General features: G+C 38.0%; 1 protein-coding gene across 3 annotated transcripts; it reads left to right on the forward strand.

Moving 5' to 3' along the window:
* The first annotated feature begins 4,716 nt into the window (after positions 1–4,716).
* On the forward strand, positions 4,717–17,941 carry LOC109088915 (receptor-type tyrosine-protein phosphatase epsilon-like). 3 transcript variants are annotated; one of them, XM_019103053.2, is made up of 21 exons: positions 4,746–4,882; positions 8,792–8,988; positions 9,898–9,969; positions 10,278–10,374; positions 11,972–12,045; positions 12,216–12,349; positions 12,464–12,554; positions 12,723–12,799; positions 12,994–13,030; positions 13,155–13,252; positions 13,412–13,531; positions 13,754–13,917; positions 14,747–14,882; positions 14,968–15,117; positions 15,256–15,349; positions 15,449–15,525; positions 15,828–15,962; positions 16,088–16,213; positions 16,321–16,472; positions 16,596–16,731; positions 16,903–17,941. In XM_019103053.2, exons 3-21 carry the CDS (start codon positions 9,900–9,902, stop codon positions 16,975–16,977), a joined length of 2,043 nt encoding a protein of 680 aa, XP_018958598.1. In that variant the 5' UTR covers positions 4,746–4,882; positions 8,792–8,988; positions 9,898–9,899; the 3' UTR covers positions 16,978–17,941. The 3 variants fall into 3 exon arrangements, with proteins under 3 accessions (XP_018958599.2, XP_018958598.1, XP_018958601.1); XM_019103054.2 differs by lacking the exon at positions 8,792–8,988 and having other exon boundaries at positions 4,717–4,882; XM_019103056.2 differs by lacking the exons at positions 4,746–4,882; positions 8,792–8,988; positions 9,898–9,969; positions 10,278–10,374 and adding an exon at positions 11,796–11,894.
* The last annotated feature ends 679 nt before the right edge of the window (positions 17,942–18,620 follow it).

The raw sequence follows: 18,620 nt of genomic DNA on the forward strand, positions 1-18,620 counted from the left end.
TTTAACGCCAGCGACACCTACAGTAGCGGAAGTGAAACTCACGTCGCTTAAATTCCTTATACATACAGTAGGTAGAATTGTTTAAGTTTATCCAAGTTTGTGACCTTTAAAAATAATGTATGATCTATGTATTATGCTTGGTGTTTGTGTTTAACAATTATAGCGCCTGCTTGTCATCTGAAGAGTTTTAATAAAGCTACAATAATAATAATAATAATAAACTCTCCTTTCTGTGGAGTTTATTTACATTAATCTTTTCATGTTGACCTTCTTGAAATATTCTTATGCTTTATTTACAAAAAATATTCTAATTTAAAATTGTTTTGAACTTGGTGTTTGAAAGCAACATAGACTTCTCATTTCTACAAAATGAGATGAAAATTATGCAGAGCTAATGAAAAAATGATATCATTACTGTATGGAATGGCAATGCTTGCCGAGGTACCACCATTACAAAGGGCAAAGGTCAGTTTGTATTTCACTATCCCTGACATGCACTCAAATTTAATAGAAAAAAAACAACTATGGATCTGAAATTGAACAAACAGTAACGTATTCAGTCATAACATAGTTAGCCTCTGACTAGTTTGCACAAATGTTTCTTCACCAAAAAGTTTATTAGATGGACTGTAAATCAGACATGATCTTCAGACACCTGATATTATGCAAATATTTTAATTTCTTTGGAGCTCTAGATTAAAACAAACACAGTTCACAAGTACACAAGAGGTTGCACTTTATTCTTATTAGTCTATGCTGATCTTGGATTAGCATACGAACAGCATATAATTGTTAAGGGGATAGTTTACCCAAAAATAAAAATTAGATCATCTTTTACTCACCCTCATGCTGTCCCAAATGCATATTAATTTCTTTCTACAGGACAGGTAAACACAAATTAGGATTTTTAGGCAAATAATCCATCTGAGTCCTAAAGATGCTTTAAAAGCCACACACAGTGACCGTGACAGTAATCTGTCTGACCTTAGTGGTTGAATCAGTTCTTTTGATGTGAAACAACAGATAAGAAAAACACTAATAATTGAAACTTTTGACTATTAACAATCGCTTCCAATCAATGGTCATGGGTTAAAATTCACTTGTGTTATGTGGATTCTCAGAGATGGATTATTTGGATTTTTGGATTATCTTTTTGTTTATGTCAAGAAAGGAAGTCTGGAATCTGGAATGGCATGAAGGTGAGTAAATGAGATAATTTTCATTTTTTGGGGGTGGTGTCAGAGATTCGTCACAGCCACTGCAATCACTATAGGACAATCACCCGATCACCATCACCTGAGTACTAATCACCCGCACCTGTTGTCACCAATCAAGCCACACTACAAATACACACACCTCCCAGTATCTCACTGTCTGGTCTAACATTCACATCCCTGGACTGAGCTAGATGGTTTATCCAGTTTATAGTTCTCTTCCGATTCTTTTAAGCTCTAAGGTATCCACAGATGTTTTTTCATCTGTAATATAACTGTTTATAAATTTTATTTTTTTTACTTACCTGTTGTTTCCGGCCTGATTTGTGACAGAAGACTAGACCAACACCAATGCTTTCATGGATCCATGTCCTCCCACTCCCGCTGAAGTTTTGGAGGAAATGGTCAACACTCTCCGGGTTTCATTGCTTCCTCCACCCAATCCTCCATCTGCCTCTGTCAGTCCCATGGCCATGCCTGCTTCATACACAGGAGACACAGCATGTGGTGGCTTCCTCCTGCAAGTGGTGCTCTATATCGAGATGCAAACACAGAAGTTTTCCTCCAAAAGAGCGAAGGTAGCATTTCTGATTTCTCTGCTTAAAGGAAAAGCGCTATTGTGGGAAAAGGCCATATGGAATGCTGATAGTGCCATCATTAATTCATATGATGCATTCATGAACCATTTCAAAGAAGTGTTTGGCCAGTCTACAGGAACGCTATTTGTGTCCGATCAGCTACTGCAGCTGCATCAAGGTTCTTCCTCTATAAGTGACTACACTTTGCAGTTCAGAATGCTGGCGGCGACTAGTTGGTGGAATGAAACCGCATTACTCAGTGCCTACCGGCAAGGGTCGGATCCCCGTATTCGAGCCTAAATGGCTATTTATGAAGACTCCGTTGGTCTGGAAAGTTTCATGTCTTCATCTGTCCCGGAGATGCCATGCCCAGGAGCTCTGAGTTGAAACAATCCAGGGAAAACCACTAGGACATGGGTTGGTGAAGTTCAGAGCACCACCGCTGAAGCTCAGAATTGGTAATTTTCATGAAGAGGAGATCACTTTATTGTTACTGGAGGGACCCACAGTAGACCTCATCCTGGGACACCCCTGGCTGGTTCTCCATTCTCCAGAGTTTAGATGGGACCCAGGTGAGGTAACTCGCTGGAGCGAGCACTGTCATAACAACTGTCTCACATCTCTGCCTATTCCACTCCCAAAACCTAGTTCCGTTCAAGTTGCATCAACCCTCACTGAAAGCCCCGAGCCTCAGGAGCAGATTGCAGTCCCATCTGACTATAAGGCATTCTAGGATGTCTTCAGTAAGCAGGAAGCCACCCAACTTCCACCTCAACGGCCATGGGACTGTGCCATCGACTTGCTGTCTGGAGCGAAACTCCCCAAGGGTAGAGTTTATTCGCTGTCCATCCCGGAGCTCAAGGGTATGGAAGAATACATCAAGGAGGCACTCAACCAAGGATTCATCCAACCTTCCACCTCTCCAGGGGCTTCAAGCTTATTCTTCGTGGGCAAGAAGGACGGGGGCTTGTGGCCGTGGATCGACTACAGAGCTATAAACTCCAAGATGGTAAAACTTCCTTATCCACTTCCCCTGGTCCCGGCCTTCCTCGAGGAACTCCGTGGGGCCCGCATATTCTCCAAGCTGGACCTGTGTAGTGCTTACAACTTCGTTAGGATCCGGGAAGGCGACGAGTGGAAGATGGCATTCATCACACCCTTTGGCCACTATGAGTACCTTGTCATGCCGTATGGGCTAGCCAACTCCCCATCTGTCTTCCAGAGATTCATGAATGAGGTGTTCCGGGAGCTCCTTCACCACTCCGTGATTGTCTACATCGACAACATCCTCATTTACTCCCGGAACATGGCTGATCATCGCCAACATGTACAGCAGGTCCTTCAGAAGCTTTTGTGACTGACCTTCTTAACTCCGAAGGGGATACCTGTATCCTTGTAGCTGTAGATCGTTTCTCTAAGGCATGCAAGTTAATACCCCTTAAGGGTCTCCCAACCGCTCTCAAAACAGCAGAAAGTCTATTCACACACGTCTTCAGAAACTTTGGAATTCCCGAGGACCCCAATTAATTTCCTGTGTTCTTCCAGCTATTAGGGGTCACTGTGAGCTTGTCTTCTGGATATCATCCCCAGACTAATGGCCAGACTGAGTGGAAGATCCAGGAACTCGGACGTTACCTCCGGGCATACTGTCATGACGACCAATACAGCTTGAACCGTTCTCCCTTGGGCTGAGTATGGACAGAATTCCCTGAGACAGAACACCACCGGCCTCACGCTGTTCCAGTGCATACTCGGCTATCAACCGCCAGTCTTCCCGTGGACAGGAGAGCTGTCGGAGGTTCCAGCTGTAGATCACTGGTTCCGAGTGAGCGAGAGAGTATGGGCCTCAGCTCACATCCAACTCCAACGTGCAGTGCGGAGGCATAAAACCTTTGCAGATGCTCGGTGTCCTACCACTCCAACATACCATCCAGGAGATAAAGTATGGCTGTCCACCCGAGATCTGCACCTCCGCCTGCCCTCTAAGAAGGAAAGTCCCCACTACATGGGTCAGTTTCTGATACAGAGGCAGATCAACGAGGTCACCTACAAACTCAAACTCCCACCCAGGTACCGAATTCACCCTGCTTTCCATGTTTCCCTACTTAAACCTCACTCTCCCTCTGCACTAGGTCCCATGGAATCAGACGAACCTCCTCCTTCAGAGGTCCTGGACCAACCATCCATCTACCTCAGGGGTCGGCAACCTACGGCACGTGTGCCAACAGTGGCATGCAGAGGGATAATTGCTGGAACGAAACAGTTTGGGGTTCGGTGCTTTGCTCAAGAGCACCTCAGTCGTGGTATTGCCAGCCCGAGACTCGAACCCACAACCTTAGGGTTAGGAGTCAAACTCTCTAACCATTAGGCCACAACTTCTGTTTAAACATGTTGATGTTATTGCGAATATTAATATACTTGTTCTTAATTGTGTCACAGTTTTACTCACAAAAACATCAAAGTGATGAAACGCGCTCTGTAGAGCAGTTTGTCCGTTTAGGGCTACTGTACAAACATGGTAGCCTAAAAGATTCTGAAGGACTGAACTAGGAAAGACGCAGCCTCCGTAGGATGAAGCCCTCCGTTTAAGAAGCACCCAATTTCTAACCAGCATTCACTGGTTCAAGTCAGCCGCCGAGGTTATGTCCAACTGCAGACAATAATATTATGTCTATTTTTTTTCCCTCTAATTTGTACATAAATGTAAATTTACAGTTTTAAAATTATATTTTCACATTTCTAAAATACTGCAGACAATAATATTTTTTTTTTTTTTTTTTTTTTTTACAATTATTATTATTAATGTTTTTAAACCAAATATTTCGCTGTCTGGTCAGCGTCTAAAATAATCACATTATTTGCAATGTTTCATATCTAGAGTACGTTTACGTGTAGAAGACCGATGACTGACTTGGGAAAATACTGTATTTTCACCATAAATGAGAGTGACGCACCGACGGCGCATCATCATCATCACACAGCACCGCGCTCGAGGAGGAGGGACCACTATCTGCACAGCATCCTCAACACCCATCAGCACTGAACGCTGGATTTTTACCGACACTTTACATGGACCGGGACATCACACTGGTAATACTACAATTATTGCATGTATCATTTGCTCCGGTAACAGGAGATTTGTTTTTTAACGGTCTCAATCACGGTCGTGATGATGATGAATTCGAAATAATTCATTCTCTCAGTATCGCCCATTTTTTCGTTTACTCGAATTAACGAGTAAACACGGGGTTTTATCAAACTGTTTTGCGTTTTTTATCTAAATGTTTAGGCTACTCTGCATGCAATTACTGTTGATTTAATAATTGCAAGATTTGTTCTTAAGGAACAAGCGTCAGTGGGTTGTTTCAAAATCTAGTGCGCTGCTTGTCTAGACAGCATTTTGCGTGCAGCAATATTTTTTTCAGCTGTCTCGTACCGAACCTGTGTTGCCCAAAAATGTTACACACGCCTATAGTGCTCAAAAATGTTATCTAGGCGGCTCGTTCACAGATATTAACCCTTAAATTATGGGTTCTTTATACTAGGAGATACGTACGTTAAGAATTACATTAAAATGTTGAAAGGGGGTCTCAGCAAACACTTGGGCCACGTGACTAAAATATTCAATAAAAATGTACAAATTTACATGGCAGAATGTTGATATCCTTACGTTATTTTCATATTTTAAAATGGAAAATAAAAGCAATATTTTGAAGAACACCACAAAACGTGAGTACTATTATGCTGGAAATTATTAGTAAACTAATTCTATGTTTAATTTTAAATATAATTATTTAATGTTCCTGCACTTTTAAGGGATAAATAGGGAAGAAGAATATTGTTATTGCATTGTTTGATCAACATCCTGTGTTTACACTGACATATGGATGAAAACAGCTGACTGACCTTTTTGTCACTTATTCTTTTATGCATATATTAATAGAACATAAAAAGCTGCATAAGGCAATTCTCATGAGTTTGTTTGTGTGGATGTGACGTTTGGAAAAAGAGGCTGATAGATTTTGCCCTGAGGGTGAGACAGAGAATGATGCCATTGGTATACTCATCTCCATTCTTGCCACAAATGCTTTAGAGCCACTGTAGAAGATGTTTAGATGTGGAAACATGTAAATTAACAGATTTTATTCAAGTCAAAAATATTTAATATGATAGAATCAACCAAATTCCATGACTATTTGAATATTTTCCAGCTTTTAGCCTTTTTTTTTATCTCTCAGAGATTAGAGAAAAGCTGTTTTAAGACTCAAAAGCATTCCACAGAAAGCATACTGTGTATATGAATCCTAATATTGCAATGAATAAATGTTTAGGAAAATGGATTTTAATAATATTAGCATATCTCACAAAAGCATTTTCCTGAAGTTTATGTATTATGTATAACAATGGTATGATGTGACCTTGTTTCTGGTAGAGAGAGAGAGAGTGAGCACAGCCGTCAGGATTAAAGCAACATGCGCTTAAAATGGAGATTAATTTCATAATTACTTGTGCACAGCACTCTAATCTGAAAATTTAAGATGTTGGTAAACACTTCGGTTTTAAGACCCTCATAGCTCACAAGGCCAAGAGGTCAGTATAAAGGAAATGGCAGATTTAAAAGACTTAATGGAATCTAATTCATTATCAGTTCTCGTTCCATAATGTGAACTCAGGTTGTAGATATTTCACAAGAAACAAATGCCTCTGACCTTTTCCACTAAACTGATTATGTTTCAGGTCTCATCGATTTAATCTAATTATAGGACATTCGATTGCATGTGAGTAATATGAAGTTGTTACAAATCATTTTGCTTCTAGAGGTTCAGCTATTAAAATGGATTTTCGGTCTATATCGGTTCAGGTTATCCATTACTGATGTGGTAAACCACATTTGTGAAGGTTAAGTGAATTTTAGATATATCATTTATAGACTATAAGTCATGGACTGGTAATGCACATAAGAAATTAATAGAAGTAGAAACTCTCATAGCTTGTGGATAAGGCTTTTTACTATGCATTTGCAATTGTTCTGCATTAAATGCATCTCTCGTACTTGAAAATAAACACTGGTAGTCACATTTTTGCATAGAGGTCAGTTATAGTGCTGAGTCAGCCTTCTGTGTGCTGGTCAGCATCTCTTCATGCGCAGCTACCACAGCCTTCCCATCTGCTTCCTACATGGTTATACTTGGACCTACAATAATGTCATTCCACTGTTTATGACTACTGTACAACTGTTAAAATCTATATAATTTTTGCTCAGAGTTATTAATTATTATCATGAATGAAAACGAACACTGATTTCCAGGATGTGCTCTGAATGCACTATAGTGACAAATTACATACTGAGAGGTTTTGGCTGTAGTTTTGGAAAATTGTAACACTATTCGAATATGATGTTATTTTGTAATGTCTTGAAAAGCAGAAAGTCTTAGGGGCCATTTACACAACGTTTTCAGCCAAAAACGGAAAACTTTTTATGCATTTTGCCTGTTTGTTTACACGACAACGGCATTTTAGGGACTGAAAATGCATATTTTTGACACACCCAATAAGGGAATCTTTGAAATCGGTGACGTCATGCGCGTGTGTAGTACGTGTTAGGTATGTAGACATGAGCAATACGTGTCGATTTTAAAGGCAAGCGTGAACAAACATACACAACAATGGCGGAGTATATGGTACTGTGTTTGCTGCTCAAGAGTTTGCTAACGCTTCTTCAGTAAAGTGTGGATTTACTTCATCAATATTACAACCAACAGTGGAGATGCATCATACAACACATAATTGTCACTTCCCTACAGGTACTGTTTACTAACAAGGTGACAGTGCCAACTACTGGTCTGTTATACGTAATACAGTGTTTTTGGACATTTTCACGGATATGTGTAAATGCGAATCGTTTTGAAAACATTTCGTGTATACGTGAAATTTTTGTAGAAATGCAAGGGAAAAATTTTTCTGTTTTGGACTACATTGTTGTCATGTAAATGTAGCCTTAATGGACTTTAAGCAACAATCAGTTAAAGGGAGTAACGGGAGGCAACATCCTGGCTATAGATCTAAAGCCCCCCATTAACACAGGAAGTTTATTGGATTTGAAAGCTAAAATCTTATCCTGTTTTGTACTCAAAGGTTTTGGTTAGTGGATGAAGAGGAGCTAATTGTGACTCTTGGAGACAGAAAAGTGTGTTCTGCTTTCTTCTGTGAATAAGTGGCAAAATCTGTGTTTGAGATCTATGTAAAATATATACATAATGCTAACAAAGAAAAGCAAAGGCTGGATTATATTAATGTAACAGGCACTTCCTGCGGTCTTTATTCAGTGGTGCTCTCTCACATTGTTCTTTATTCAAACTATAAGCACCAACAATATGCATTCTGTTTCCATATGAAAGATCTGTAGAGTGCAGCAACATACATTTCTCAAGGTCACAGCATGTATTGACAGTCAGATCAGGTTTTACTGCTTGAGATGCTGCTTGTTCCTTGTAGTGTCAGAATGTTGTTTCATCTTTCGGGTGACTGTTTCATTTGGTGTTGTCTGCATGTTTTTTTAATATTGGTCTCCAAGAGTCGCAGTATAGGTATATAAGACTATAAATAATAGGAGGGAAGTCATGGCCTAATGGTTAGAGAGTTGGACTCGTATTCTAAAGGTTGTGAGTTCGAGTCTTGGGTCGGCAGGAATTGTAGGTGGGGGGACTGAATGTACAGCGCTCTCTCCACCCTCAATACCATGACTGATGTGCCCTTGAGCAGATTGACAAAATTTTCCAATAAGAGTAGATCTTCTCAAACTGATTTCTGGGTGACAAATCAACTGGCACAATTCTAATGGAGAGATTTAAAGTGGATCTTTTTGCTTCTCTCTCTCCACAACCCCCTCTGCCACTGCCTGTTCTACACATTTTATGAGGTTTTTAAAAACAAAGACAAAAGAAAGTTTTTAAAGACAATTCACTCTCCTAATGTATCCTTATCCCTTGTTCCTTGCAGGCAGTGGCTATCTAAGAATAGCCCACCCGGAGAGGACAATGAAAAAACCTGCACTCATATATTATTGAAGGACAGAAGTGCCTTGACAGATATCATGACTCCTGGAGACATTCTGGAAAAGTATCATAATAATTAATATCTCCTCTCTTGAAAGCTATGGACTGAGAAGTTGCCACAGAGTGAGATATTTCACATTTGTGAGTATACTTGTAAGGCTGCATTAATCTTTCATGTTTTCTTTTCTAATCTCTATAGACAGAGATCATAAATGTTTGGTGGCAGGTAGATTTTCTGCTCCATCATTTGAAAGGATTAATATGTGAAATCTCTCTGTGGTGGCACTGAAAAAGTCACAGGGGATCAGTCATATACAGATTATGTGACAGATTTTCTGTGTGGGGTGATTTCTCACAGACTGGACATCTATAAATGCAGTTGTCTTATTATCAAACCACATTTATTTCTAAATGTGTATTTCAATTATTATTTTGAGGCATTTAAAAAAAAAAAAAAAAGTCTTATTTATTTGGGAAGGCATTTAAAAAATATAGTGGGGTCCAATATACAAATTTCACATGATCAATGTCATAAATTTGATTATTTTCCTAGAACTAAAGTAGAATCAGAAATGGTTCTTATTCATTAAACATTATGACATTGTTTTATTTATTATTTTATTTTTTTCAAATATTTTCAAATCACGTTGTCTTTTGAACCCTGCTGCATTATTATATACTGTATGTCACATAGAAATGATCATTTTTGAGATGCATTTACACACAATACCTTTTTAGATATAGAAGCGTGATCGTATTTGGGGTAAAATGTCTTGTGCTAGTTTTCTCAGTAGCTGCTGGTTGTGCACGATAGATGGTACCATATCTCCAGAGGCTGTAACTCTCTGGACCATTAATTGAAAGTAATTTTAGATTTGTTCATGTAGAGTGAAGATTTTTACTGAATGTCATGAGAAAAAGATAGATGGTTTTAATATTAATTGAATCTCTTGTGAATCTTCTGCTCATTTGAGTGTGTTACATTTATTTAATCTATTATCTGGACACTCAGATAGTTGTTTGTCTGTTGTTTTCTCTTCTTACCTGCAGCCATGATGGTCCTGTTTCTAGTTTCAGCAGCTCTCATTTCAAACAGTTCCTCTCATGGAAACCTGACCACAGGTATATCATCTCCAGATATCTGTTTTTCATTCTAAATTATTTGAATAAAAGAATCCAAAGAATGTCTGGAATTGGAACGTTGCACATTTTAAAATAGGAAAATGCTTGCATCTGCCAAACTGAGTGAAGTTATATCCAGTTTATATAACTTGTTATGCAGTAATGATCCATGTCCATGTTATCCAGTTTAAATCCATTCTGCAGAATTTTTCCTTCTTAAATAAATAATGCAGATTCCATCTGGGCCTGCTGAAAAGCCTGTGGAGAATCTTACTTCACTCTCTTCCATTGTCTTTCTCTCTGTTCAGAGTCTCCACAGCCTCAGGGCTCACATGTCTTAGCCTCAGGCCTCGTCACCTCTCTCCTGCTCGTCATCTTTCTTCTCCTCATCGCCTACATTCTGAGGTAAGAAAACATGCATACCCCAAAACATTCTATACGAAAAAATAACACATTATATACACGGATACAATGGAATAAATATGGGTGAACAGCCCTTTTTGATCCCCACTGAACTCAGCTCTAGGCTTTTATAAGTCTGGACTACAGTGTTGCCAACTGCAGTACCTTCTTTCCTTTATTAAACCTCTTAGACCAGCTAGGCTTTTACAAATATCTGTTTGTAGGCATCTAACTTCCTGCTCTCTTTACATTTAAAAAAAAAAGTGCTCATTTGTCTAGGCCAGAAATGTCTTTATCCTTGACACTCAGTGGTGGAGCAAAGCTTCCATCATTATCACAACATCAGCTCAGCAGTTACAAATGAAATAATAATCATACCGCTTACAGATTCATTTTCTCTAGGGCTCCTCTACTTCCTGTTTGAAGTACTAACAAAAACTCTCACCCCTCACTGTTCCTTACCTGCACAACTAACACTTGTTCCCCTCCAGTGTTCTTCTAGAGTTGTATGTAAAGTGCCAATGACCTCAGCAATGCATAGTTTCAAACCTATCCAGTAATATAGACCACAATAATATTAAGCAGCACAACCATAAGAAATGTATTTTAAGCACTAAGTCAGCATATTCAAATGATTTCTAAAGGATCATGTGACACAGAAGTCTGGAGTAATGGCTGCTGAAAACTTAGCTTTGACAACATAGGAATGAATTACTTTTTAAAATATATTAAAGTCAAAAACATTTATTTTAAAATTTAATAATATTTAACAATATTACTGCTTTTACTGCATTTTGATCAAATAAATGCTGCTGCCTTTGTGAGCATAAGGGACTTCTTTCAAAAGAAAAAAGAAAAAAAAAACAGCTCCACACATTTGAACAGTTGCCTGCTATTCCTGTGAATTGTTCACATCGTACTAACATGATTTGTATCCAACATTACAAAAATATTTGCAAATATAGTGCAAATACTTTATTACCCTCCATCTGCAATATTTACATTATTATATTCTTTTTGCCAAGAACATGAATGTACAGTACATGTTAGTTTTTATCTTGTACCATTTTCTGGATGTGAAATACTCAAACATGTCATTTATAATACATTATTATTTTATATTAAATTATTTGTTAGAGATGAAGTATGTCATTTCTGGGCCTCCAAATATAACTGCAAAAATAATTGCAGGGGCCAGTTACATTAACTCAGCCTCTATGTTAAGACTAAAGAACTAGTCTGCCCAACTAGAAGTTACCAAGGTGTAATGATGTGTATTATTTTTTTTAACATAATAAAACAGCACACTTCACCTTTAAGAGTATGTGTGTGTGTGTGTGTGTGTGTGTGTGTGTGTGTGTGTGTGTCTGTTTATGACCCTGCTGAGTTGCTCCAGCAGCTGCTGCATGAGCAGTGAAATGTGAATGCAGTTGTGATGGTGTGTCACAGAGTCATTCTCTCTCAGCTGCTTTGAGGAATCAGAGCACCAAACAATCTCCCATGAGAAAGAACTTTAGATTTTGGTGTGTATTGTGAACTTTGTAATCTTTACTTGTTTTGTTTTATCTCTCTGTAAATGTCTTCCTTCAAAATCTCTCAGGTTTAGAGAGCAAAGGAAGGATCTTGTCGCCTCGGTTGACAAAAAGTTGCCAAATGGCTTTTTGGAAGATCAAGGTAAGTTTTGAATTGTCAGATTTTTTGTTGTCACTTTGTATTAAGCCTGTATTTTTAGAACAAAGCTTTTAGAACTTTAAGAAGGCATCTGCTTGAGAGATATAAAACAGTAACAGAAAGAGAATGTCTCTCTTTCAGCCTGTATGTTTTTCTTCTTCTCTCTCTGTCAGAACAAACGGTGGTGCTCCTCCCCAGATCACCCTCTCCATCAAAGCGTTATTTCCCCATCCCTCTGGACTCACTGGAGGAAGAGTTTCGCCTACGCATGGCAGATGATGGCAAACTGTTCAGAGAGGAATTTAATGTAAGAGCTTAGACACACAGAAACGTTATCATTCTCCACATGCACACTAACTCCATTTTGTTTTCTTATACTCACATACTGTTTTTTTTTTCTTCTGCTGCGTCTCTTTTACAGTCTTTGCCTTGCGGTTTTGGCTGTGGTACCTTTGAAGAGGCGAGCAGAGAGGAGAACAGAGAAAAGAATAGATATCCCAATATTCTGCCCTGTAAGCATTCCTCACTCTTTCATGGACACTTGCAAACTTTACAAACTATGTGAAAGAGCTTGTTTTGTGTCATTTAGGTTTAGTATAATTTTGTAACATGACTGTTAGGATTTGAATGGAGGATGTTGGTCCCTAGAGTTTAATAAAATCTCTTCATTTCCTTCTCAGATGACCACTCAAGAGTGCTGCTTTCACACATAGATGGATATATGTGCTCTGATTACATAAATGCCTCTTATATAGATGTGAGTACTTTCTCCATGTTTTTGAAAAAAAAAAACACTTCCTGTGATCTAATACATTATGTAAAATATTATTATAAGACTTTAATGCCTTATATATAACACCTTATTTAATGCCTATAATACCTTATATCTTGACATTGTACATTAATGTACTTTCCTGAGTCTTAGGATTGATTCATTAATCTTTTCTATAGGGCTACAGAGAAAAAAACAAATTTATTGCAGCTCAAGGTATGCACAAATATTTTCCCTCTTCCCATTTATAATCAGTGAAGAAAATCAAATGTAAACATTCTAACCTTAAATGACCTTTAATTAATCTATTTTATTTGTTTCTCAATATATATTTTTTCAGGCCCAAAACCAGAGACATTGGGAGATTTCTGGAGGATGGTTTGGGAGCAGAAATCTGCCACCATAGTCATGTTGACCAACACAAGAGAGAGAAAAGAGGTAAGAGAAGACATCACAAAGTACCACCAGAAACTGAGTTGATAAGTGTTTAACATGCAGAAAGTTATAAAAAAGGTACAATATAAAAAAAGAAATCAAAACAAAACCCTATAAATTCCATCAGTCAAGTATTTGATTTAATATCTGTCTGAAATGCAGGAAAAGTGCTATCAGTACTGGCCTGAGCAGGGCTGCTGGATCTACGGCTGTGTGAGGGTGGCATTGGAGGATGTCACAGTGTTGGTGGACTACACAGTCAGGAAGTTCTGTGTGCAGCACGTGAGTGGTCATTTCCCTTAGAAACATTACAGCAACAGTAAACAAATGCTCTGTATACTATACTGATATACTAGTACACTAAATCTCTTGACTGGTCTGTAATTTAGTAACCAAGAATATTTTACACTCTTTTGGAATCAGCCAGGCCATTAAACTACTGTGCTAGATAAATTGCTGTGCTATGTATACGTGTTTTGAATGCAAACTGGTATGATATTGCAGCATGCTGCTGATGGCTGCAGAACTCCAAGGTTGGTCACTCAGCTGCATTTCACCAGTTGGCCTGATTTTGGCGTACCCCTGTCCCCTATTGGCATGCTTAAGTTCCTCAAAAAAGTCAAGACTGTGAACCCTGCCCACGCTGGACCAATCATAGTGCACTGTAGGTAAGACTGCTGGCATTTCTTAAAATATATATTGCCTACAGACTAAGGGCTCATTCACACAGAATGAATTTTCCATTGCCCTGTGCTACTTTTCAATTGTTTTTCTACGTAAATGCACTAGATGGATGAGTTTGACCGTCTTGTGTCTTTTTACAGTGTCTCGCACATGACGTAGTGTTCTAAAAACGCAGCACTCAAGTTAAAAGTTCAACTTTAAAGACCTTTTGTTTTGAGACCTTTTGTTTTTCCCATTCCTCTGCCTCCGTCTCACATGTTTCAAAGCCAAAACACATTTGGTGAGAATGGCCCCTAAGAAAATGAATGTGTATATAATAGAAATGTGCTATATACAACAGTCAATTCAATCTATAGGGATGCCTTTGAGCATGCTAGTGAGTTAAGTGCTACTTATTGGACAAAGCAATTGAAATGGTGAACATTTCAACTATAAAACAGTCTGAAATGCAAAGTATGCAGAAACAACCACCAACACATGGTGTCTTAAGGCTCAGCTGTTAAACGGCCCCCTCATGTGGGATTGTTAACACCTCAGCCAGAACCACAGAATGTCCTACAAGGGTTAAAAGTCTCTCATTGCAGTGAAATGACCAACTCTTTTTCTGGTATGCTATACAGTAAAAACCTGCAATGTTCACAGCATTATGAATGTTAATATAAAATTGATCCCATGTTTAATTGAACTGAGATAATTATCTAGCCCAAAATAGTAATTCAAATGAAAAAACCCTGCAGGTTTTACTACATTATCTCATTATGCCTCATTTTATGCCCTACTTCACATCTCACGACTCATTTTCTCTCTGTATAGCGCTGGGGTTGGCAGGACTGGGACGTTCATTGTGATTGACGCAATGATGGATATGATGCACGCTGAAGCGAGGATGGACGTGTTCGGCTTTGTGTCCAGAATAAGAAAGCAGCGCTGTCAGCTCATTCAAACAGATGTAAAGGAATTTCTGCAGTCCCTCTGCTGTGTTTGACTCATTTCAGCAGTGACTAGCCACTGATATTCCTCTCTTTTGCCCACAGATGCAGTATTCGTTCATTTACCAGGCACTTTTGGAGCATAACCTGTATGGTGACACAGAATTAGACATTGCTTCTTTAGAAGGCCACCTCCACAAACTCCACAACACACACACACAAATGGACCGAGTGGGTCTGGAGGAAGAATTCAGAGTAAGAACCACATCAGTTACACTCATTATAGGATTTGCTAAGCAATAGTATGGAATTATCTCATGATTTACTATGCACATACAATGATGAAAATTAAGTGTTCTTTTTAACACATTGTTTTGTTTGGAATCTCCTCAGAAACTGACTAATGTCCGCATAATGAAGGAGAACATGAGAACCGGAAATCTGCCTGCCAACATGAGAAAGAACAGAGTACTGCAGATCATCCCATGTGAGAAGAGGGATATATATTTATATAAAAAGATTAATCTTTTTCTTTCTCTTTCTTTCTTTCTTACTTAATGTAATTATTATCCTGTCTTATTACCAGATGACTTCAACAGGGTAATATTATCAATGAAAAGAGGGCAAGAATTCACAGACTACATTAATGCATCTTTCTTAGATGTAAGTATATGATTCATAAAAATGTTTACATATTGCCTATAATAATAATAACAACAACAATAAACATAGTAAATGATTATTATTAGTGATATTTGCAAATTATTATAAGTTTGATTATTATTATTATTGTTGTTATTATTATAAGACCACATGCCACTTGACAAATAATGGCCTAGGATAAAAACAACAAAGAACATGCTATTTGTTCAGTACTTGTTTTGTATATGTATTTTAATATATTTATTGATAAGTAAACAGAACACTGGGAAATGTACTCATAACACTATGGTTTATCTTTGCAGGGTTATAGGCAGAAGGATTACTTTATAGCAACTCAGGCACCTTTGGCTCACACTGTGCAGGACTTCTGGCGCATGGTATGGGAGTGGAAGTGCCACTCTATTGTCATGCTTACTGAGCTGAAAGAGAGAGAACAGGTACAGTGTAACGGTTTATAATATTTATGCATAAATCAACATAGAAATTTGGAAGAGTAGTTGCATGTTTTTTTTAAGTCTGTACTGTTCATGCATTCATTCCTTTCCAACAACTCTCACTTCAGGAGAAGTGTGTACGTTACTGGCCAGCAGAGGGCAGTGTTTCATTTGGAGAGTATGTACTGGAGCTGAAGAGAGACACACTTTGTGAGACTTTCAGCATTCGAGACATGCTGCTGTCATATGCATCAGTGAGTTAAACATGCAGTGAATTTGACCATTTTATGGTCCATCACACGCTTCACTTAGGAGCTTCCTTTATTTTGCTCAAATTGATGCTAAATTGGGCTGTTTGCAGGAAAAACAGACCCGTCTAGTCAGACAGTTCCACTTCCACGGTTGGCCAGAGATTGGAATCCCATCAGACGGAAAGGGAATGATTGACATTATTGCTGCAGTGCAAAAACAACAGCAACAATCTGGAAACAACCCTATAGTGGTGCATTGCAGGTACACATATACTCTCTATTGCTCCCACACTTACACACAGTCTTTCATATTGTTCAACAGAATTATTTATTTTATTTGTATAAAGTTGGTGAAAAGGTTTGTTTTTTTGGGGGGTGACATCAGTGCTGGTGCTGGTCGGACTGGAACCTTCATTGCCCTCAGCAACATCTTAGAGCGGGTCAAAGCAGAGGGGCTACTGGACGTATTCCAGACCGTGAAGAGTTTACGCACTCAGAGACCACATATGGTCCAAACTGTGGTAAGAATCTGAAACACTGTGCATAGTTCACATAGATCTGATGGCTTCACTGTTTTATTATAATATGGAAAATAGCAGTAATAATAAAATAATAGAGAATGAGTAGGTATTTTGGCTTTTGACTGTCATTGTGTTAATTATGATGTAATGTAGTTCCATTTGTCTTTTCAGGAACAGTATGACTTCTGCTACAGAGTTGTGCAAGATTTTGTGGACATCTACTCTGACTATGCTAATTTCAAATGAGTGCAGCTTACCAACACAAATTTATATTATATTTAAACTGAAGAATTTAACTGTGGCTTAGTGATCTCCATGCACTTGACATTCTCCTATTCTTGTTATATGCAGTAAGGTAATATTTCAGAAATGACCAAACTCCAGTGGCTTAACCATGTCAAGTCTTTTGCATTAAGCTTTTGTTACATTTGTGTAAGTATTCAGTATTTTTTTTATTTTAATATGACCATAATGTTTAATTTGTACATTAACAAATTTTGTTTTCTACAAAATTATTTTTTTATTTTAAAAATTGTGTTCACAAAAGTGTAAAGCATTCCATTCTCAGTATTCGTTCCTTCTATTTATCCTCCAGCTTGCTTCCCAGAAAAAAACTGCATGGTTATTTGTGTGTACCAGTGTACTAAAAGTAATTAAGAAACTTTCAAATTTGAATTGTATGGCAATTCTTGGCCAGACTCTAATTTGCATCAGTCCTGATAAGTCACTTCTGCCATATACTTGCTCTTTACCTCACCGTCACCTTCACAACCTGACTGAGATGTCCAAACACTTAATGAACTTTTAGCAGTCTTTAAAGATTCTGTGATGATAATGCTGTTTATTATGACTTTTCAAGCCAATAAAATACCCAAGAGGCTAAAACTATAACTGAGATACATATATGGATTAAAGCATAAAACATTCAAAGGAAGTAATAAATCCACAATGATATTAGGTTGAGGAATTAATACATACCATAAACGGGTTTAGTGACATCTGTGAAACAACAAAAGAATAGTTTTCTTTCGTTATTACCTACAAACACTAAATAACTTGTGTGTTTTTGTCTGCTTGTTTGAACAAGGTCAGGTAGAAAAAAATCTAAAACTGTGCTGCAGTGACAGGGTGAGAAATGAGAAAATGAGGAAAGAGTATGCCTTAATCCTGAATAACACCATTTTCTGCAATAAATGTTTCAATACTTGTGCCTGGGTGTGTGCTTGTAAATTATTTTACTATAAAAAGTAAATATAAGCAGTTTTTAGTAGCTGCATATTAGTTTTGCAGGTTGTAACACCACTTTGCATTTGATATTGTTAATGCGCAACAGGTTTGTAGTGCACACTATGTAGTACATCAGCTGTACTGTAAATTACAACTGCTTACAGCAATTTGTCCCTCAATAAAGACGTTTTACCCATAAAGAAATAAATAATAGGCTACATGAAACATGTTTCATGTTCACTCACACACAGCGCTTTCATCTCATACTAGTGTATTTTAGAGTACTAGTCTTTTTATAATTACATTTTAAGTGTTGTTAATTTCTTTATTTGTAAAAAAAGATTAGTAATTAGCAAAATAATAAAACGGAGTGCACCTTTAAGACTGTAGATGTGAGAAATCCAGCTTTCTCAAGACACGCACCCAAAACACTGGGCGTGGTCTGCGTCCTGTGATGAGTTCACAGCGTTCTAGCATCGCTCTATGGCGTCCACAACACTGAACGTAGCGATCCAAAGTCCCATAGGCTATAGAAAAGGGCCTTTGATAGTTGCAGGCTGTGTTTTGAGTTGTTTATTAAAGCTCTGAATATGAAGAAAGGTTTAATTTATGGGTTATCTGGTTGGGTGTGTTGATTATAGATAATCTTGATGAGTGAATGT

This window comes from Cyprinus carpio, chromosome A17 (genome assembly GCF_018340385.1).
Source record: "Cyprinus carpio isolate SPL01 chromosome A17, ASM1834038v1, whole genome shotgun sequence".
Taxonomy (NCBI): Eukaryota; Metazoa; Chordata; class Actinopteri; order Cypriniformes; family Cyprinidae; genus Cyprinus; species Cyprinus carpio.

What these genes read in the sequence shown, in the direction of transcription:
- LOC109088915 (XM_019103054.2), top strand. Translation starts at nt 4,732, where the DNA reads ATGAGAGTGACGCACCGACGGCGCATCATCATCATCACACAGCACCGC. An exon ending in TAAATGCCTCTTATATAGAT is followed by an intron (nt 12,800 to 12,993) that starts GTGAGTACTTTC and finishes TCTTTTCTATAG; the next exon opens with GGCTACAGAGAAAAAAACAA. An exon ending in TGCTGCTGTCATATGCATCA is followed by an intron (nt 16,214 to 16,320) that starts GTGAGTTAAACA and finishes GGCTGTTTGCAG; the next exon opens with GAAAAACAGACCCGTCTAGT.